The 22,506-nt window shown below is 35.8% G+C and overlaps 1 protein-coding gene across 5 annotated transcripts in view; it reads left to right on the top strand.

Annotated features, from left to right (window-relative positions):
- The window catches only part of ZDHHC14 (zinc finger DHHC-type palmitoyltransferase 14), a 102,790-nt gene that overhangs the window by 67,006 nt on the left and 13,278 nt on the right, over positions 1-22,506 (top strand). For 4 of the 5 annotated variants that reach the window (XM_013129293.3, XM_005150064.3, XM_031049832.2 and 1 more), the window contains exons 3-6: positions 1,362-1,520; positions 13,273-13,410; positions 17,266-17,314; positions 21,862-21,964. In XM_013129293.3, the coding sequence (XP_012984747.1) occupies positions 1,362-1,520; positions 13,273-13,410; positions 17,266-17,314; positions 21,862-21,964 (449 nt within the window). The remainder of the gene's footprint in view (positions 1-1,361; positions 1,521-13,272; positions 13,411-17,265; positions 17,315-21,861; positions 21,965-22,506) is intronic. The other variant, XM_031049833.2, reaches the window with a different exon arrangement.

The following is a 22,506-nucleotide window of genomic DNA, read 5'->3' as shown; positions in this document are numbered from 1 at the left end:
CATATTTATGAAGTGGTGAGCATGTTGCAAATGGGAATTTCTTAAGCTTGATTTGCTGCCAAATCTAGCAAATTGTTTAATGACACCTTTGCTAGCACAGCTATGTTGCTGCTGATTTGAATACCTTATGAGGTAGAAGGCTTTCTAGTTGCCCCCTTGGAAAATGTGTGGCTTGTAGGCTGTGTAAACATGTCTGCAGACCTGTCAGAAATTGGGAGTGATACTTCCAACAATTTGAGCTCAAATGCGAGTCATGGATCTCTTAGTAACCTGTCATTACAGCTCCACATTTGTCCAACAGGAAAATGAGGGTGACAGCTTGATACACAGTTGGGCAGGTGACTGTGACTTTGAAGTGTAGTTTCATTCATATATTGGAAAGTAATTTATTTTACTTCCCCGTTGTTCTTGCTGTTCAGCTTGTCCAAGAGTAATGATTTAGGGGTTGTTTTGCATTTTTTTTTCACTTCTGTGGTTTGATTTGATTGTGATTACACAACAAACTGGGATAAAGGTACCACTTTTACATGTTCAGTTTTCGGAGTATAGCTCAGCTTGCACACATTTAAAGGAAAAATTGAACTTCAGTGATTCAGCCTAACCAGTCCTTTAGTTGCTGGGTAAAATGAGTGCTGATATTCTAAAATAAAGCAAAAGTAAGCGAACAAACAAAACTCAAAACCCACCACTTGCACCAAATGAGGTAGTTAGAAACTATTTTTATGCAACAAACTTCAAGATGTGTAAAAGTAACACTGGGAGTTAGATACTCAAACTTAGAAACAGCAGGAGCTGTGAAATACTATTCTGGATGTGCTCCATTTTACCACAGCATTTAAGAGATCTCAGAGTGATAACTGATCTTATTTCTACCAAATGCCAAGGTCTAATGACAGATCTGCTGTTGTTTAAGTAAATGTGCAGATTCTATATTAGGTTGTAGAATTTCTGCATCACTTCTAGAGAGTCTTTTTGTTATTATAGAAATTCTAAAAAAAAAAATAATTAAAATCCTAAAGATAATTTGCCCAAGTTTTACCATCCTGCTACAGTAGTCATAGTTTTTAATGTATCCTTCATGAATTATTGGGGGTGTGAAAGTATGAGTTTTGTGATCAAAGTTGATGTCAGCATTTGAGAATTGGGTTGGGTCTTTAATTCAAATGGATTGGCTATAGATGCTATTTATAATTAACTGTCTTTTTGCTACATGTTATTTTAGGAGAATATGAATGGGGAAAAAAGTTGTTTAAGTGTGTTGATACCAATTTAAAACTTACTATAGGTTGCCATCAAAGACAGTTTTGTGCATACACCAAAGCTCATGTGAAAAATGTAATGCGTTCTATTTCCATGATTAGATATTGCAAATGGCTCCAGTTCAGGAGGATATCGCCCCCCTCCCAGAACAAAAGAAGTGATCATCAATGGACAGACAGTGAAATTAAAATACTGTTTTACTTGCAAGATTTTCCGCCCACCTCGTGCCTCACATTGCAGCCTTTGTGATAACTGCGTAGGTGAGTAAAAAAAAGATATGGCATATGTTCAATTTAGTAGCTTATATATTGTTATGAATAGTTTTGGTACGAGAGAGAAAGACTTAGTGACAAGATTACTCAAGAGGTCACTTGATGTGTTCATCCTTCTTTGCTATAAGCTCTGTTAAATGTTAAGAATTTTTGAGGAGTTGGGAGATTTGACCTAACAGATGGTTGTTGCTAATCTAAGGAAGAATATCTTCTGGTGCATACATCTTTTCTAACCTGCTCTGCTACACAACACACCCAATTCGAATAGAGCAGCATAGTATGTACAGTGAACTTTCCAGTGCAGACAACAAAGCTTTATGGGAGTCTCTAGAGTTGTTTCCTTCATCAGACTACACTGAGGGCAAGGAAAGTTTTTTTCGCTTCATTATAGTCTGTGTGGTGTAGTTCAAATGGTTACAGCTTGCACTGTGACCAGAATACACACAGTAATTGATTCTTACCTGTGAACAGTTTTAAGACTAGAAATCTGAAAGTCAGAATCCATAAGAAATAGCTGGGCAAACATGCTATTTTGAGAGTAAGTAGATGTTGTCAAGACCTAAGGATATTTTGTAATGATAGGTTGGATTTTTTCCTCTGAACATCTTGTCTTTCTTCATTACTCTCTTCTTTGGAGGGCAGACAAGGTGATTAAGATAAGCTTGGATTTAAAATCAAACAAAAAAAAACCCACCAATCAAATCTGTGTAGTTTCTAGTTAATTAGATCTTATTTAGAGTTCAGTGCAGCTGATTAGCACAGTGTTGAGCCTGGATCTTATGCATTCAAGAAAATAATGTAGAAAGATGTCTCCAGCTGAGAAATGTAATTGCAGCATTCAGGAGCGTTATTTTTAGATATAAAGCAGTCATTGGAAGAATTACAGTTTCATGTTTAGATGATATTCATTTAGGGAGTACACTTACATCAGAGTGAGAAGTTTAGCCTTTTGGCCCTATACAGTTGATTGGTATCTGTAGATGTTTCCTTCAGTAAACAAATTTTTCTGATGTGTTAAAATTGAGTAAGTGTTATAAAAGCTGTTGAGCTTGGCAAATAGGGATGTTTATGAATTGCAGTTGACAAATTTTCAGAAAAATATTTTATCAGATATGTAGCCTGGACATAAAAGTGTTGTATTGCTCAGCAAACCTGATAATATGAAAATTAAGTTGTTGACCAGCGCAGTAAATAAAAGTTGAAGGCTGTTGTCTTTACCGAGAGCGCATAAATAAGAGCAACTCCCACACACACATCCTGAAGCTTATTTTAAGATGTTTCAGGCTTTTTAATAAATTGGTATGAAGGATTTTGTTGCAGGTTATTCTGTAATCTGATGGTGTCCTTGTCATACTAAATTTGGAAAACATACTCCATGAAACATAAAATTAGTGATGGAAAGGGAACAACTCAATCCTTGCTTTCTGATTATGTCTGTGCCTGAAGCAACAGATGTGAATTATTATGAATGTAGATCAAAAAAGTCTGAGCAAATGACTCATAAGAGTGATAATTGTATCCAAGATTAGTCTTTTCTGCTCAAAAAATATAGCTATGATCATTGTAATGTCCTCTTGCACATTTTTTAATTTGATGTTATTTGTGTTTAAAAAAAATCCATTCATTTATTGGAATGAATTTGGTGTGTTTTTTCTCCTCATTCTGCAATGGACATTACAGTCTGGGTGCACTGGATAGTATTTCTGTTTCCTGATTCAATACAGGTATTTGTCATGTAACTATTCACATCTTTTGAATGAAAGAAGTGAAAGCTATAAGTACCTGCAGCTAATTTTCTGTAAAAAATGGATGTCAAGAAAATAATTTTGCTCACATACTTGTGGAGAACTAACAGATCATACACTTAATCAGAATGTGTTACATAGTTTACCACCACTCTTAAATTAGGTTTGTCTATATGATGATGCTTTAATTTTAGTTTGAGAATAAATCTTATAATAGCAATGAATGTTCTTCTGCCACTGTCATTTGCTAGTTCCTTACTGCTGTAACTAAACCAACGCAAAAATATTCCTACTTCACACACATACAGATACATAAGTAACTTAATATTGCAATTCACTACCAGTATGACTATGCATTCCTTTCTATCACATAGTTCTGGAAGCTTTTTGCTGCAGTTGTAAACTAACTACAGAGACTGTGTGATACAGGAGTGGAATCTTTTTTCAAACCAGCACTCACTACTTAGAAAAAACAGTATGCTGTTTTTTCCTGAAGGTGTTTTATGGTACTGGGCAAATGAATGCAGTGTTAAAGAGAGGTTCTTTCGTTCCATATTTTTTATTGATGCTTTTCATTTTGTAAGGAATCCTTAGCAACATTTTAAATATGTGAGTACAAAAATTATTCGTTATTGGTATTTTCCCTCTAACGTTCTAGTTGTCCAGTAAGCATATCTGTTACTTATCTTGTTTTTAATTTTCATTTCCTCGTTATTTTTTAATAAATGACATGTATATTTTGTTGAAAAAAACCACACCAAATTAATATGAGTTTTATCCATAATAATACTTCAAACTCCTTTAGCTTTACAATATGTTCATAATAGTATTCAGAAAAATCTAGACTTTTATACAAATGTAATTTGTTGCATTTTTTTGCATTTGTTGAATATTTGATCGAGTAAGTGTTCCCTGAGACAAATACTTTAAGTGTATTCCTGACATGCTTTCTTTTAGCTGCCTTAGTGATTGGCAGTTGGAAATTAGCCCGTCAGAGTTTTTCTGTGTAACATTATGTTGCTTAAAATCATAATTGAATTTAAAATAATGTACACATAAACACAAGAGATAAAGAAAAGAATAACAACAGCAGACAAATTCGGAACTCAGGCTAGTTATTGCAGGGTTTTAAAAAGAGGTTTTGATTGCACTGTGTGATGCTAGTCAGAAGCCATCGGTTGGCTTTGGTTCTGAAATGACCAAATTACTTTTAAATTTATTTATTTATGGTCATTTCAACACTAATGCTGGAATTACCTTTTCTTTGGTTGGTTGGTTGGTTTTAATAAATAACTTTTGTCTTTTTTAGTAAAAAAAAGATAAAGATAAGTAAAAAATAAAAGCATCTGACTATTTCCAAGCAATCTGTTTAAATATAGTACCAAATGACTAATGAGAAAAAGTGAATAATAATTAACAAACAGTAAATCAGCTTAGTCCAATAATCTGTCTAAAGCATTCCTGGTATTCGCATGCCACAGTTTTGATGATCAAGTGAAGTAACTGATACAGACTAAGGCAAAAGTCCAGTGTGATGGAAGAAGAGATACATTTATAATCTAAAAGACTATAGCCAGTTTATTTCTTTCAAAATCTGTATGTCATAAATTTGTGTGTGACTGATGGATGAAAGTAGCTTCTCTTCTCCAGTTCCACTATGTTTCTTTCAACACATGACTTTTTTCCAGAAGATTCAAAGCTCAAATTTGTGAAGTTGAATGTCACAACCTTTAAACGTTTAATTTGACTTTTCTGGATCACCTGTGAACACGAGAATGGCATACTAAGTTAGACTAAAGTTTCAGTTTGTGTAGTAGGTCATTTCCCACCATGACCAGAGAGGATCCCTGGTGAAGAATGGGAGAAGAGGGCAAGTACTCAAGGACGCTTTCTGTTGAATATTCTTATTTACAGTATATGCCTTCTTGAACCCTGAGGGGACATCCCTTTTTAATAGCCCTTGATAGATCCTAGTTGGCCTTCTTTGTACCTAATACAAACTTCTTTAGATGGGGAACCATAATGCTAATAGTGCTGAGGCACACATACCATACTATGGTATTTTATATCAACATTTTTGGTTTCTGTAGGAGATAGGATTCCTTTCACTTGTAAGTCTGGTCGCTTTTATGTAGATCCCAAACATGAGACCAAGTGTCAAATTTTTGGCAAAAATTTTGACAGAAAATAATTTACATTGGAAGTCAACAAACACCCCTTTTCTGGTTAAATCATTGCTTCTGTAATACGCACTTCTACCAGGCAACTGTAGGTATTGTCTTTTGGTTTTGGTATTGACTGGACTACATTAATTTATTGTTTTGAAAATACAATATGCTAGCACTCTTCTTTCATTACCTTATTATCTCCCCTCTTGCTTTCTTTTTCATGACCTTTGCCTACTTCTTTCCTTACATTTCTTGCAATGAGGAGAGTACAGTTTTCACTTCATTTTGGGGCCTGATTTTTGAACCTGTTAAACGTTGTTTCAGGATGTGCAGAAGTGACTCTTTAGCTGAAGAGTTAAAACCACAGTCAGCTGCTATGTCCTTTTTTCCTTCTTTTGTATATTTTTTTTCCAAGTTTTTACATGTGAGTAATGGCTTTGGCTCTTTCTATTTGTACTACCTTTTTGGGCATCCAAGAAGCTGCTGAATGGAGTACACAGCAGCACTTACAGAAGTGATATTTGTTTATTATTATGCCATCTGTATACTAGATGGACGTTAGAAATTCAGGGAGTATGCCATGTTTGTCAAAGAGTTCTTAAGTCTAAGCCAAAGCAGTGGTAAATAGGATAGAAAGTCTCTTTAAAAAATACAATAGTATAATAGGTTACTTCATAGAGAAACTGCAGCTTTTATATACTCATCTACCTATAAAAAAAAAGCAGAGATGATCATAATACTGGTTGCATATAAAAAAAAAAAAAAGCAGAGATGATCATAATACTGGTCTGCATATAAAAAATAAAAGAGATGATCATAATACCCAACTACGTAAATGATGTTGTAAGCCACAGATGTCAGATGGTAGTTACCAAGAAAAATTAGGAACCTAAGACAAGAAATACTTACATTTGGTGCAATACCAATTTGAAAGATGGTTAGGAATTCAAAGGCAGATACAGAAGTGTGAATAAAACCCTGTGCTTTCATGTAGAAAAGAGAGGAACAAGTCCATAAACTTTGTGGATTCTGATACCTGGTAAGGGTACTATGCATTCCCTAGTGACAAGTTGGGATTTTTAACTCTCTTCCTCTATGGTTGCCTGTGTGTCTGGCACTTGTTTTGTTCCCAATGTGTGAAAGTATTGACAAGAGTAGGTATTTAATTAGAGATTGTTAAGCAGTGAGGTCCTTTGCTGTGCACCCTTTGTACCTTTCAAAGAACAATCTTTCTAAACTGCTACTGCTGCCTTTGAAAATGTCACCATTAATGTGCATGCAAAGGGATTTGTTGTTAATTAGTCGACATTTATTATTGGAGATAGCAGTGAAGTGGGCTATGTGACAGTATAGTTTAATTACTGTCAGCTATCCTAGGGCAATGGATGGATTTTCTCCTAATAAATCGATTGCTATTTTTATTTCAAAAATTAAGCATGTTTATTTTCTTTTTGTGAATAACGTTAGCCTGCTACTATTTATGTTGATGAGCATGGGAAAAGCTGACATTGTGACTGATCTGCTTAAATAAACCCCACCCAAATATCTTAGCTGTCTGGGACAGTATTTATATGATTTTAAGAGTAAAATATTTGTTGAGTAGGCCATGTGTTTGTGTTTCTGATTGACCTTTTGTTGTAGATATCCATGCACATTATTAATTTCATTAATATGGGCCCATCTTTCCCAATATTAATCTCTATTTCAGTTTACATTACCTTGTAGATTAGTGTAGTGACCAGAATATAATCTGGAGTAAACCTTTGGTGAATATTTCCCAAAAGTAAATTTGCAGCTAGAAGGCTCTTTCTGTACAGTTTGGTTTTCTTCGGGTGTTTTGATTTGGGATCAGAGTACACAAGTACTGAAGTGTGGCGATTTAAAGGATCCATTGTGCATTGTCTATAGCAGATGTTCTAAAATAACATCAGTGTGCATATAAATGTAACTTGCAATCAGTCTTTTGTTACTCAGCCTCTTTTTCATATGTTTCTACTCCAATTTCATTCCACAAAAGTAGCAGCAAAGGCATTTTCAGGGGAATGACTGTCACACAGGTGAATGTCTAAGTTAAATTGATCTATGCATTTGACTGCTGTTGGCAATTGGTGGCAAGTCCCATCAGTGGCTTTTTAAAATATGATTAAATAAATAATTTTCTGAGGAGTGATGACTTAAGTCAGTGGAACTGAACATCTGAGCTAAGGATAGGTTTTGTGAAGTTTGCCATGAATATCAGATACAAGATTTTTTACTAATTAAGTTAAATTAGTAGACGTTCTGAAGTGACTGTAAGGGATTTAATGCTATAGTTGTATTGGCTTTTGTGCATGCGTGCATGACTCATCAGGCTGTTAGATTAAACTGCTGTATCTTAGAAGAAAAGAAATATTTTTTGTAATAAAACGTGTTCCTTATATGAACTTTAAAACCTCATTTGTTTGCCTAAACATTTTAGGAGCACCCAGATTCTGAAAGTGCCATTGTCATACAAAATGTCAAACCAAAGAAGCCTGAATAGATGTGATCATATCATGACATCACAGTCCTACAAAAAGCTGTAATTGTCATCATTACAAATCCATGCAGATGTGTCGGTATCTCTACATAATTGTTCAGTGTGCATCCACGACAATGGACTCTGTAGTCCTATGTTGTACTGCTACTATCAAAAGTAATTTTGAGTAATGCTGGTCCAGTTGGTTGAGCTGTAATATGATTTTTCTTTTGACTGACACAAGATTCAAATAGCAGGCTCTTCACACTTTTCAGTCCTGGGATGTCATGTGCGCAGTAAAGGTGATAGCATTCGGTGAACACCTTAGGTTTGTGTCTTTCTTTACCTACAATGCTTTACTTCAGTGGGATGGAAAAATTAGCAAGTGAATTCTAATCTGTGCTTGTTGGAATCTGCAAGTAGTTTGACCTAGATGTTTTTGCACCAATACACTTTCTGTCTTTGAGACCTGCACTGACACTATGCTTTAGAAAAATGTACGTTGGTGTGCAGTGATCCAGTGGAGCAAAGGAAGAAGAAAGCAGTTCATAAATAATAACAAATGTTTCTGAGATCACAGTGTGAACAGGTGGGAAAAGCTATAAGCTGAAGGGCCAGGCTGGCCTAAGAATGTTCCATGTAAAAATGTTTTTTTGTTCGTTGTAAATTATAAAGCTTTTACTAAATGTTTTGAAAGAGTAAAGGAAACATTGGGGTCATTTTGTCTGTGGTTTCCTGGAGCATAGTGATTGAAAAAATGGAAGCTGAACATTTAAGGATTTCTGTCTACATGCTGTGCTGTGGAAAAGTAGAGATTTGACTCTTTTGTTGTGGGCAGAAAGGAACATGCTTTGGTTTGGCTTCTGAAGCAAATACTATGAACGCTCCATATACAAGAACTTGGCTTATTAAAATGGGAAATGTTCTCTTTTAATCTGAGCTATCCAGTAGTTAATGTTTCTTAATTTTTCAAATGTAGATATTTTTGGGAAGGTAAAAACTGAGAAATGTCTAAGGTATGATGTAACTGTTCTGTCATCCACTTAGCATATATTATTAGGTAAGTGTTAATGAGACCAGGGAGTCATGCTGACAGTTTGCTGATTGAACTTCATCCTCTTTTTTTCCCCACCTGTGTGATTCTCTCCTTTGTTCCTATTCACACAGCCCTTAGTAACACAGAGCCATTGGTATGTCAGGTTTTCTCACTAAGCAAGGAACAAAAATATTCTTTTCTTTCCTGCTAGTTCAGGAAACTGACCTGACTGATTCATCAGCAGCTTAGACAGTTAAAGAAGGAAGTGGGATGAAGTGGTAGGGAAGGCAGCATGTCATCATCTCTTTCACTGCTACTAAGCTTTTAGATTGGCTCAGTTATCTGATGAAGCCTCACCCTTTGGATTTGGTTATGGGGATGCTGGCTATGCTCAGGACTTATTACCCAAATTTGAAGTTGCTGATCACTTGGGAAAGGCTAGTAAAATAAAGTCACTGGTGCAGGTTTGCTAACAGCTCTTGAGGTTTCTTACCTCTTTGGTTTTCTGTGGTCATTTCGAACAGCATTTTTAGCCTCTGTTTACCCACCTCCTGTTTTCATTGATACTTCACTTTATAAACTGTTCGTACATATTATTTTTTGTATGCTTCAGCTTTTGTTCTCAGACCCTGAAAAATTAATCAAAACTGGATTTCTCCTGCAGTCCTAATAAGCGTTAACCTGTAGTAAAGTTGGTGTTACAGCTAAGCTAATTAACACTGAACTGTGTCTGAAAGGATCATTTCATCTCTTTTCTGGCAGTATGTTCTCACTGCTTCACTTGGGCCAGCTTGGTGTTTGATACTGTGATGAGCTGATCGGGGAGATAGGCAACAGAAAATTAACCTTAACCTTTTAAATTCATCTGTCTCTGTCAACTGGCTACCCATAGGGTAAAATGAATACCAGGCTTGGTGTAAAGATGGAGAGCCATAAACACAGAAGCAAGAGATTGGTTCAAGGGACTGCTAAAAGGGGAGAAGATGGGGCATTATTTTACATGTAGTTCTTGATTACATAGGTATAGCTGTCATGTCATACCACATCCTGAAGGCAAATACATTAGCAGTACAAATATTTTGTTGCTTTTCCTTAAAATTGAGTGCAGGAGATGGTCTACTGCTACTTTTCTATCCATGGGATGCTTCCATAGGCAAACATTTCAGCCCTTGCAGCCTGCTTCCTCCCTGATTGAGAGTTCTAATCCACTTTTTATTATCAATAGTTTGTATTTCTGATGTTTTGATTCTCTTCATTTGCCTCAAATATTTTTACATTAACTTTGTCATGAATATATGATAAATTTCAGAAATACATTAACTGTACCCTATGAATTTAAACCAGAACTGCAGTTACCACCTCGTAACAGTCTTATTGTTCATAACAATCAGTTGCATTTGTATTTGCTCTGCATTTTAAATTTTGGAAGGCTGTAATTGCCAGGTTTACTCCGCATCAGAGGTTTTTAATTTCTCAGTGAAGGTAAATCTTAATTTTGCTGCCAGCATTGTCCAAGCCAAGTAGAGATGTCAGGCGGAGCTTCCTTTTTCAAACCATTGGAGGTTCAGTTTGCAGGCATCTGGTGTGCTGTAGATGAACTTTAAATTAATGTATTATTTGTTCATTAGTATTTATTAGTATTAGTATTTATTGTAAGAAAGAAGGAACAGCTCTAGATTTAAGAGAATTTGTGTTTCTTAACAGCATTAGAAGTTTCTGCTTAGCTGTCTGTTCATTTTGCCAGGATTGGCTGTTTTTTCTGGCATTAACAAGCAGAGTGGGTCACAAGCTGTAAGGCTATTATCTTTAACTTGCATTTACATATTTATGCTCTTCTGAGCAGATTAATCTCTTGCTTTTTAATATGCTTTTGAGGCATATAACGTAAATATCACATCCATTTTTATTTTATGACTGAGAAAAATGAGTCCAAGTTTATTAATTCACAACAACCCTGAAAACCCTTTAATACTTCTTTTTCATTAGAGTTGATTCAGATTTAACACTGCAGCAGTGTATTTCATATTCAGCCTTTTCTGTCCATTTCTGCTTTACAAACATCTTAGGTAGCTACTTAGCTTCACAATGATTGGCAAGGTATGTATTGAGAAAGGAGAGCCTTTCAGCTCACCACAGAATTTAGAAGGCAGAATTTGGAGATTAGTGGCAAGTAGGTTAAGAATATAAAATCAGCCTTTAGTAAGGAATATATATGCATATATCAAAGTATGTATGTTTATAGACAAGGGTTTGTGTGTGTGTGTTTTTCTGTTTGCATGTATCTGAATTCATCAAATAGATGTCTAAGGTATCTAAGTAGTTTCATGGCTAGAGGCTGAGCTTGATGTCAGTATGACTTGTCGATTATCACAATGTCAGCACAGAATAGAATGAATGTGTATATACAGAGTTTATCTTCCAAAGCCATGCCATAATTTCTTTTTTTTCTGAAGCAGTAATTTAGGATTATGCTCTTTAAAAGGCTCTGTATCAGTATTTTTCTTGGTGTCATTATTTGCTCATATGTTGTATTAGGTGTCCATTAAATAAAATGTAGTGTTTATCAGAACATAAGAAACTCATTCAGAAGCATAAATCTAAAAATAAGCATTGTTCAAATGTGTTGTCATGTTAATTTTGGAATACAACTGTATTGCACTAAATAAAGGTAGTATCATCTGGCCTTTTAGATAGCAGAGTGTTTAGTTCTTGGTATTCTTAGCAGTACTCATTGAATCAATATATTTCTGAAGCCTTATCCTAAGAAAGTTCAGTAACTTCACCTTGTGTACCCCCACTGGAATTTGAAACAGATTTAGGGCAGAAACATGTGGTCCAAACAGCTGTCATGCAAAGCCACTTTAAAAACCCCTGAAGTCTGGTGAACTCAGAAATCTGTTGTGCATGTTGTTTTGACTTTTTTAAATGAAGATAATACTAAATACATACTTCAAGGAAAAGCTGTAATGTAGGTCTTTAACCTAAAACCACAGCTAAAATAAACTGCTGTGCATGGGCAGATGTGCCTTTTAAACATAGGGCTTAAGGACTTCAAATTTATAGCTTGCCTTTACTGTGGATTTACATATAGTTCGATATCATACATCAGTGGAGGCATAAAAGTCACAGAAAACAAAGCAGGATTTGGCCAAGGATCAGAGAGTGAGTCAGCATGAGAGCATCTGTCTGTCTGATGATCTTGGATTTGATTGAAAAATTCAAAATTCTGTTGTTCTGTCAGTGTAATCTCTCTAATTCAAAGTTAGGAAATGCCTGTTTGTTTCCATTTCCTGGCATATAGGAATGGATGGGGAGGGGGAGTCCATGCTGCCTGGGGAAAAGCAGAATGAACTGTTCCCTCTGCTGCTTTCCAGCACTTGGGCAATTCCCCTGTGTTGGGAACACTCATTTCTGATCCACCCTGACCTTTTCCTGTCTCATGAACAAGTTAATCTCTCAGGCAAATAAAAGGAAAGGGTTTGATTTACTAAAAACTGGGAGGCTATAGCACAAAGGGTAACAGAGCATTCAGATGATGTCTACCATTTCTTATACCATGTGGTTTACAGAAAATTCCTGAAAGAGTGAATAGATTATTTAAGGAAATAACCAACCCCAAAGCCAAAAGAAGCATAAGCAAATTGTACAAGACTGCCTGATTTTAACATGTGATAAATAATTAGTTTATGTGAATTATTTTGCTATTTATAATAGTTCTGTGTGGCAGTGTCAAATCTTAAGAGGAAAAATAGGTGGTCTGGAATGGACAGTAATTTTGAGTGAAGCAATAAAATGAAGTGGGAGAGTATAAATATTTCATATACTATAATGGATGGATGAGATGATAGTAGACATAAGTCAGAAGTGTGATTGTGACAGATATAAGTAAATCAACATCAAAACCTCCAGTTTTGAGTAGAAGAGTCCCTGGAAGAAGAAAAACCAAACCTATTTTGAAAATATAAAATACAGTGTAGTTGTACTGCTCAGTATGACAGTGGATAAATACATGCTTATTGGTCTGCACAATTTATCACAATAATGTTGTTAGTTTAAGAGGAGCTCACCTCAGCCATGCTTTAATTTCTTTGAAAGCTGTAAGGTTTTCCTTAAAATACTCTTTTTTTTACTCTTTTTCTATTTTTTTTTCTTTCTAAATAAGAATTTCTCTGTGGCTAATTTGCAAACGCCATTTAAGTCATGAGTTTTAATATAGTATTCAGAAAGCTTTTTCCAAATAAACAGCATTTTATTAATTGTTTTCCATTTTTTTTTCTTCTGCCTCTCATTTCAGAACGGTTTGATCACCACTGTCCCTGGGTAGGCAACTGTGTGGGGAAAAGAAACTACAGATTTTTTTATATGTTTATTTTATCTCTGTCCTTTCTGACAGTCTTTATATTTGCATTCGTTATCACCCACGTCATCCTTCGTAAGTATGCTGGTGAAATCAGATTACGTATGTAGCCATTTGCTTGAGTTTTTTATTTTTAAGTTAATCTTTTGATCATTCAGGGTTTCTTTCTTTATTTATTTATTTGCCTTTTCTCTGAAGCTTCACAATCCCCAGTAAGTCCCATTTCCAGTCTGTAGCAGACCTTGGTCATAGTAGTCATTGATCTGGCGCTGGCTGTATCTTAATATAGTGTTAATTTTTTTGTCCTTTTATGGGTGACTGAATGGAAAAGCAGCACACATAGTGTATGTCTAAGAATACAGATAGTATTATTTTTCTCAAAGAATTTTTGTGTGCTTTCTAAAATGTAAGCATGGGTCATGTGCCATCAGAACAAACATGAAAATTACTAGGAAATAGATTGGAGCTATTTTACACATTTTGTTGTTTGCTGTTTAGTTTCACATTTTTCTCTACCCTATTTTCAACACAAGTTGCTTTCATTTGCATAGACATTCTGAGAACAACAAATTCATAATGGAATGGACAAGCTATAGGAAGATGAATATTCATAAGTTTAAGATTGATTATTTGTATTCTGTTTTGGATTTGAGGTCAAGACTCTTGTGGGTACTGTTGAATTTTTTCCACAGGTCTAAAAACTTTTTTAGCTGCTATATGATGACTATGATCTAATTTACTGTGGAGATTATAAGACTTGTCTTTGAAGACCTTTTGTATATTGTGGAGGTCTCTTAACTCTATCTCTAGGAAGCTTAAGTGTTCTAACTTTTCACTAATTGCACAGGATATTGCTTTGAAGAGTATTTCTTGAATCATTTTGGAAATGTGATCTTGTTATTTCTTTGTATTTTGTATTATAATGGAAACCTGATAGAAGTAATAATTTCAGCTTATAACACGTTTATAAAGCAAGCTTGATAACGGCAATATTTAGAAAATGTTTTACTGAAAAAAAAGCTGGATAGTGCTCATTTTCCTACACTGCTTACACTGTGCAGAGGAAAATTGTATTTTAAAAAATAGAACTCCTGCTTTTATTTGTGCTTCGCAAAAGGAGGATACAAAGCACTGAGTGGCTCTCCTATAGCTCAGAGACATAGCACATAGGCTAGAAGTACGGGTGCCTAATTCTGAGGGAGTCTGTGACAAGTTGTTCTCACTGACAGATACAGCATTTCTAATACCAGTTGAAAGAGCAAAGATAAGATATACATATTTTTTAAAAAGGGAAACGTAATTTTTGAAAAGAGAACACTTTCCATTAATACTGAAATTCTTGACATTTATTTGGGCATACTTGAGTATGTATATATATATATACGTACCTTTTACATTGAAGATGGAAGCATGGGTTTTTTTTCTGTCATCTTTGCTAGAATTCAGTAGTTGAAAACATTATCAGTCTGACAGTGTAAAGCTACTTTTGAAGCTAACCTACCTTTATTTCACAAAGACTACAGTGCTTTTTTCCTCAGCTTTCAGCATATGAATTACCAACATTGTGCCAGGATTTTGTGTTCTGTATGTCAAGTGCATTTATCCAGTGGATTTCAACTTTACAGTGTCCATACCTAATTCCAAGTATGAATTAGACAAAGATCAGAGAAATTAATTGGGCCTCTGTGTGGTTGAGAAGCACTTCAGCATTATGTATGTGTTACAGATAACATATAGTAAATGTTGAATGCTGAATTGTCTGTCAGCTGAAAATATTCTTGCTGTGGAGGTTTGTCTGCCTTGGATGAGACAGGAGAAACCTCTTTATTTCTATAGATTGGTTGGTCCTCAAAGGCAATGGGAGCAGGTATGAATTGTGATTAGTTCCTCAATGCTTATTTACTAATCTGAGCCTCAAGCCTGGCTTTCAAATTTATCTACTATTATCTTGACTATATTCAAAAAAAGTATTCTTTACATGTAAGGTTTTCTTATCATATTGATCATTCCAGTCGCTCTGCACCTGCCACACTTCTAGAAGTCCTCATATCTAGCTTTCTGGTAATTACCACTCAAGCATTTTTGTTCTGTTTTGCAGCTGTTCAGTTCTTCAGCTGATGCTAACCAGTAAGCAGGATTCTCAGTTCTTTAACCTGAACCTTTGCACTTGGCATAAACTGCTTTCTGTTAGCGTGTCTGACTAAAGTCTCAGTTTTAAATCCTGGGACTATGATCTTACTGCTGTTTCAGAGTCATCCATATGTATATGCATAAGTCCTGGCAAAATTATTGGTTCTAGAGGAAATCCTGCAGGCTTAATAAAATCTTGGTTTTAGCTTTTCTGAAGACAATCTCAGCAGGATTACCTTTAGTAACACTTCTGGCAATAGTCTTTTAGGAAGGGACTGAGCGATATTTACAGCAACTTGTAGATATTGATGTTAAAATACAAAAAAAAACCAAAAATAAGTCAGTTTGGTTCATTCCCTAGTAGGGAAGTTCCTCTTGTGACCTTCTTGATTACATAGGAAATCTGGTTTTAATACATCTTGGAACCTGGCTTTTTTATAATTTTTGTTGGGCCTAAGTGGTGACAAGATGGGAGATACATCTTTTTGTTTTGTGTGGCCACCTGAGGTATTCATTGGACATCTTCCCTTTTCAGGATTAAAAACGTGTACATATTATTATTGAAGATAATAAAATTAATATATAAATTGGATACTTTAAAGGTATTGTCTTGCAAGATTTTATTCCATCTCCCCAGGCTTAAGACATTTTCAATAGTGGTGTTTGTCTTCACAGTCACTCAGCTCTGTTTGAAGCATCAGTATTTCAATTGTTTGTTGCAGTGAGGAGCCATCCCCTTCTGATGTATTGGGAACTGCTTGGAGCAGTGTGACCAGCAGTAGGGAATAGAAATCAAACCTACCTGCTGCCATTGCCATTAAGGATTGTAAAAAATTGTAAGAAGGTAGGGGAAGTTCCATTAGTCTTGTGCTTTGAGGCTAAGAATCAGTTAGGAGAGTCTGAAAAGACTCAGAAATACAAGGTAAGTAACTTTTGCTTTTTAATGGCAAACAGTAAAATTGACCACACAGGCCTAGAGAATATATGTGTGTGTACGCACACACAAACGTGTTTTCCTTTTTTTGTTTTAAAGACAAGATTCTTCTCTCTTCATACAAATCTTCAGGTGAACTTAGCTAAAGGGAAGCTTTTTGTTGAGGGAAAGACTTTTGGCCTGATGCATTAAAATCATCTAAGTTATACAGTAAAATGCAAGCTATGTGGCTATAGCTGTATGACATTGAGTCAGTTTCTATGAAGTAACTTGTTGCAATCGACAAATTGTCAAATTATCCATTTTTATTAATATCTCATGGTTGTGGAATCCAAGTGGATGCTTCTGCATGTCTAGTTCACTAGATCATGCTGCTCTTGAGCTTTTTTCAGCTACTCTTTTCTCTTACTTGCCCAGAGGTAGCAAGCACTTACTAGAAAAATCTGTGCAAATGGAGTAGGAGCAGGGTTATAGTTTATAGAATTTGTCTGCTCCCAGAACAGAGGAGGGACAATCTGGGTTTATAGAATAATTTCTACAAGTCAAAAAAGCACTTTGAAAAATAGTATTTCAAAATAAAAAAGTAGCTTATAATCTTTTGTTTCCATATTAGGTCAGAAAAGAACAGGGGTAATCAGAAGTCTTGTTCATGGGAATGATGCAATTATCAATTTGTGGTATGACTGATAACTTACCCAAGTTTTTTTCTGATGTTGCTGCTGAGCAAAATATTCTCAGATTCTTATTAGTAAATCTATTCTATGGTTATTTGGTTTTCTTCATATATTACTTGTGTTATCTATGTTGAAAGCAGCCTGTAGTCCAATTTCTTACTCAGCTGGTAATTTTGGGTTCTGTTTCTACAGGTTCTCAACAAACAGGGTTCCTCAATGCCTTGAAGGACAGTCCTGCAAGATATCCTTTCAGTGGAACAAATTTTAGATCTTATTGCAAAATAACATCTGAGATGTGTTTTTGCTTGTTTTCTTGCTTTGTTGGATATGGGCATTTGGGACTTTTATCAGTTAGTGATTTCATCACTTCTTGCAAAGCAGGATTTCTTGGCACATGTTGGAGGTAGGAAAGAGACTATAGCCTGGGGTGTTTTCTTTATCTTTTGTAGAGTAGTACTCTTGACAAAGTTCTGTAATTGCCATTTGTGATGGAAATATGCTCCGTATGTTTGTGATGGAATTTGTATATATATCATATATATGATATATATATGTATATATTTGTATATATATCATATATATATATCATATATACAAATATACATTATATATATCATGCTGTGGTTTCATTTAAAATATTCAATAATTATTCTGCTTTTGCAGCAGAAACTATCCAAAATAGCCGATTCTTGTCAGGATGGAAAAAGTAGATTTGTGGAATGACTGAAACCATAAGCTGTCCCTGAAGAGTTCAGTTTCTGGAAGTTTTCTTATGTCAGTTTACTGTTTTTCACAGAAGTAATTTTTAAGTATCAGCTTCTGTTAGGTTACATAATGGTATGCACATGCATATACACAGGGACTACTCTTGTTTTTCAGCCTGGGAAAGAGAAGACTCTGGAGAGTCTTATTGTGATCTTTCAATATATAAATGAGGCTCATAAGAAAAGGTGGAGAGAGATCTTTTGTCAGGGCCTGTAGTGACAGGACAAGGGATTTTAAACTGAAAAAGAGTAAATTTATGTTGGCTATAACAAAGCAAGCTTTTTAAGGTGAGAATAGTGAGGCACTGGCACAGGTTGCCCAGAGAAGTTGTGGCCATCCCATCCTTGGAAGTGTTGAAGGCCAGGCTGGATGGTGCTTCGAGAAACCTGGTCTAATGGAAGGTGTCCCTGCCCATGGCAGGGGGGTGTGGAACTAGATGACTTTTAAAGGTCCCTTCCAACCCAAACCATTCTGTCGTTCTGTTCTGTAAATATTCCATGTTCTTTTTATCACTTTACAGGAGCTTTCTGTACATTTTCTACTCAGTGAGGATGGAAAAGGCTCCTTTTGTCCAAAAGCAGCTAGCATAATGGCAAAACTGGAAGCTGGTAGACTACTGTTTAGTGTCTTTCTTACATTTTTGTACAGGCTGTAACCTTCCCACTCCTTCTATGTTTTGAATAGTTTGTGTCTGAGTAAACAGTTTGCACTTCTCACAAAGATACATTAAAAGAATTATTTTCCGTGTGCCTCAAACTCTGCTGTTTTCCACAGAAGAGTAACAACATCTCTTTCTCTGTCACTTGTAGTTGTTCATAAAGACAGACCTCACTTTCCAGCTAGTTTTTCCATGTGTCAGATTCTCCAGATTCTGAAAGTACAGTTCTGTGTGTATATGTGTTCATCAGGCTGAGTCACTGAGCTGTAAATTCCTTCATTAAACAAAGCCGTTGTTTAGAGGGATTTTTTGGTAGAAGAAATTTTACAAAGCAAAACCAAACTGCTCTAAATAGCATAGTAGCTTCCAGTTAAGACAATTGTAGCCAATTCCTATAAAAGATGATTCTTTCAAACTATTTTCAAAGTGAGAATAGCTTCCAATTTTCCTTAAATCAGAAGGTAATTGAGGATCCTTGTACAGGAACAATGGGCTGCTTATTTGTAATTTGTATTCAGTGATGTGCTGCTTTGAAAGGCTGAGTAGTGCATCTTGTTGAAATAGCCGGGTTTGATAGTGATGTGTTGGACAATTTAATAGCTTGGGTACAATTCATAACAGTAAAAAGATAAATTGTCCAAGTAGTATTGGGAATGCTGCTTTGGAGCAAGTCAATCAATTCAGGCACAGAGAACATTGCCATTTCAAACTTGCTAACAACACTGTGTGGGATACCAAGGGAGTGTTATACCATATTATGCTAGTAAGTTATACTTTATGTTGAGAATATATTGCTTTTTTGTGTTTGGTTTTTAATTAATTGAGTCATGGTAATCTAATATAAACCATCCATGCTGTTCTAGAGGTCTTTTTGTGGAAAAATAAAAGAAGTCTCTTACCTGGGGAAAGAAGTCCTTCTCAGTGGGGAAATGAAAGAGGTCTTTTAACTGAAAGGAATTCCCCTTTTTGGTCAGTAGGGATTACAGTGTGGAGGGAGAAACTTGCTTCTCAGGACCTTCTTGAGTGTAATCATGGTAAGGAATAGCCTGTTAGGGCTCAGTCATCTGATGAGGTTGTAGGGAGCTCTTCTCCCTCTAAGGTTCCCCTTTTCTGGCCTGTGATTCTTCCTCTTGGTCTTGGTGTACAGACTCTACTCAGCTGTGCTAATCTACAGCTGTCTTTAATATCTGTACCCTATCAAAGCCCCATTTCTATTGTGCATAATGTTTTGGGGCTATTGCTTCCTTTTACACCTTTCTGAACCCTCTGCTAACAAAAGTCTACTGCTTTATTAATTTTCTCTTACTCTCTTTGCTTTAGCTATGGCTGTTGCACAGTCAACTGAGACTTTCTGTCTTGTTAGTTTGACTATGACTCCTCCCCATAGTTTAAGGAGGAGATAAAAGGGAGAGACTAGTGAACATGCTGCTCAGCAATGCACGTTGATTTGCCTGTTGCTTTTGCAGCAGATTTGCTTAGAATGCACATGGTTATTTTTTCGCTGTTAAACGATTTTGAGTGAAGTAGGTTCTAAGGGAAGTTATACAGACAGCTCAGGTGTTTCCCAATTCATTAGGTGAGAATACCTGTAATATAAAAACTTCACTGTTAACTGATACTGGGATTATTTATCATAAAAACTTTTGTCCAACCAGTCTGTGTCTCTGTAATGGTGAGAAGCTGTCATATTTCTCTTCTGTTGTTAGGCTTAGTGATTAGACTGGGTTTGTATGTTTTAAAGCTGTGTCCTTGTTCTGGAATATTTTGAGTTGATGTTGTCTTAGAAACTGATTTCACTAAGTGTTAATATATGGTTAATATACAGATTATTTTTATCATATTCTTTTCCCATTGTCTTGTTCCTACTGATTTATTGTATCTATTTTTATAGGAAATAAAAACCTTTTCTGCTGTTGATTTATGTTCCCTTAAAAAAAAAATTACTGTTGAAGTGTTGTAGAAAATAGCATTCTCAAAGCTGGTGTAGTCTTCAGTCTATGGCTATTTGGGTGGAAATAAAAATACTTGCAAATAAAAAGCTATGGCAGGGAGCCTTCTGTAGAAAGTTGCTCTTTATGCTTGATTATTTGAAGTTTAGAAGCAACTTATATTGCTGAGATGATGACTCCTTTAGAGTTAAAGAAATGCTGTAAACTGTAATGATGCAACACTGACTTTCTTAGTCTACCAGTCTCACTTTTAAAGCCTGGTTACTTTGTGCCATTTGAATAATGCAGTTTATAAGGAGTGAGAACACAGATAGTTCTAGTGCTGCTCACACACATACATGTGCATGCCTTTGCTACTTTCTTGGAGGTGTATGTTTACCCTCTTGCTGTATGTGTACCTTGCTGCTCCCAACAACTTGCAGGTGTGAAGGCACCCCATGAGGACACATATAGGTGCCTCAGGTGTGCGTCCCCATAAGTTGTACCCCACACTGGCAGTTTGCTCTCTGTCTGCAAACAGCATTTGACAGGGAGGGTGCTCTCTGTGGGCTAGGTGGATGCCAGCAGAGTGACTTGTGGCTGTGCCAAACCAAGTTTTGACTGCTGCTGTTCCCCTTCAAGTGTTCTTCTGCCATTTTTTTGTTATTTTCTTACAATTTGAGCTGATGCCTCCTTCAGAAAGACTTATTGTAATTCCTCAGATACTATTTAATACCAGCACAGTGACTTGGGAGTTGATAGTCTTCCTTTTAGCATAAGTTTGGGGCAAATGTTGCTGAGTTTTGAGGATTCAGCCCCACACCAAGAGAGCAGATGGACTTTATATTTTACTCAGCCTAGTGCACTTAGATGCACTAGTTAGGTGCTAGAGTTAGGATCACTGTCAGCATCTTCAGTAACAGAAGAGAGACAGGAAGAGTCTAGCAGTTATGACAGAGATGCAGTTTGCTCAGTTGTTGCTGTATATATGAGCACGGATCTAGAACTCGTAGTTCTGGCTTCAGTCTTTGCTATTCAGCTAGCCTTGGGTTACCTGTCTACTGTCTGATCTTCCCTTCACCCCATCAGAAGTGTTATTTATTGTAACATATCAATTTACATCTTAATATTAAGTGTGATGACTTTTAGAGGGTGAACATGAACATTTGATTTTCAGCAGTAAAGATCAGAACCACTCATCAGTAGTTTCTAGGCTTTTTCCATATGCAGGTTCTTAAATATTTGATGGGGTAGATGCCTATCAGTAGCCTGTACATTAAAACTTACTGAAAATAATTTTTGCTGACCCCACTGAAGTACCCCAAAGGGACTTGTGTGCTATCAGTTGACAATCCTGAATTATGTAATTGTAACAACTTGTTACTTGATTTTGTATTCTTTTTTTCATTAGTATGTATTTCCTTAACTTTCAATTACTGTGCTGGAGGCTGTGGTGTGTTTTTTCTCAGTATGGTCCATTGTTGGCCTCTCAGGTTTTCATACGTATTTGATCAGCTCCAATCAAACAACAAATGAAGATGTAAGATATGCTTCTACATACATGTTTCTAAATAATAACGAGAAGATTTTTCTCTGTTATTCTTAGAGAAGTCACACCTGCATGCATAATATTGTGAATCCCTCAGTAGGAAAGAAAGAAGAAACCTGGTCATGCTTGATTTGAAATAGCAGAAGACATCTTTTGGACTATATTTCTTGAAGATATGCTGGTTGCATAGCGTGTCTACTGTGATTTACATCCACAGGACCTGTATCTTGGAATAGGAAAATATAGAGAAGGAACAAGAAAATAGGAGAGAGGAGACAAAAAAATCAAGTATATTCTGTCCAGTAGGAAATCACTAAATAATTTTCAGTATCTCTTTTTCACTGAGAGTCCTAAATATTCTTTGACTAAAAAATTGTTTACTATAAAAATGGCAAAGTGAGTTGAATTCTCAAAAAAAATTTCATTCTTCATTTTTCCTTTGAAATTTCTCTGCCAGTCTGAGGTCTAAAACCTCTGGCAAGGAGTATGTCATTAATTTAAATGTTAACTTTCTCTTTTCTACAGTCATCCAG

This window comes from Melopsittacus undulatus, chromosome 3, assembly GCF_012275295.1.
Source record: "Melopsittacus undulatus isolate bMelUnd1 chromosome 3, bMelUnd1.mat.Z, whole genome shotgun sequence".
NCBI classification, from domain to species: domain Eukaryota; kingdom Metazoa; phylum Chordata; class Aves; order Psittaciformes; family Psittaculidae; genus Melopsittacus; species Melopsittacus undulatus.
The sequence above is the reverse complement of the archived record's forward strand: the minus strand, read 5'-3'. Positions and strand labels throughout refer to the sequence as shown.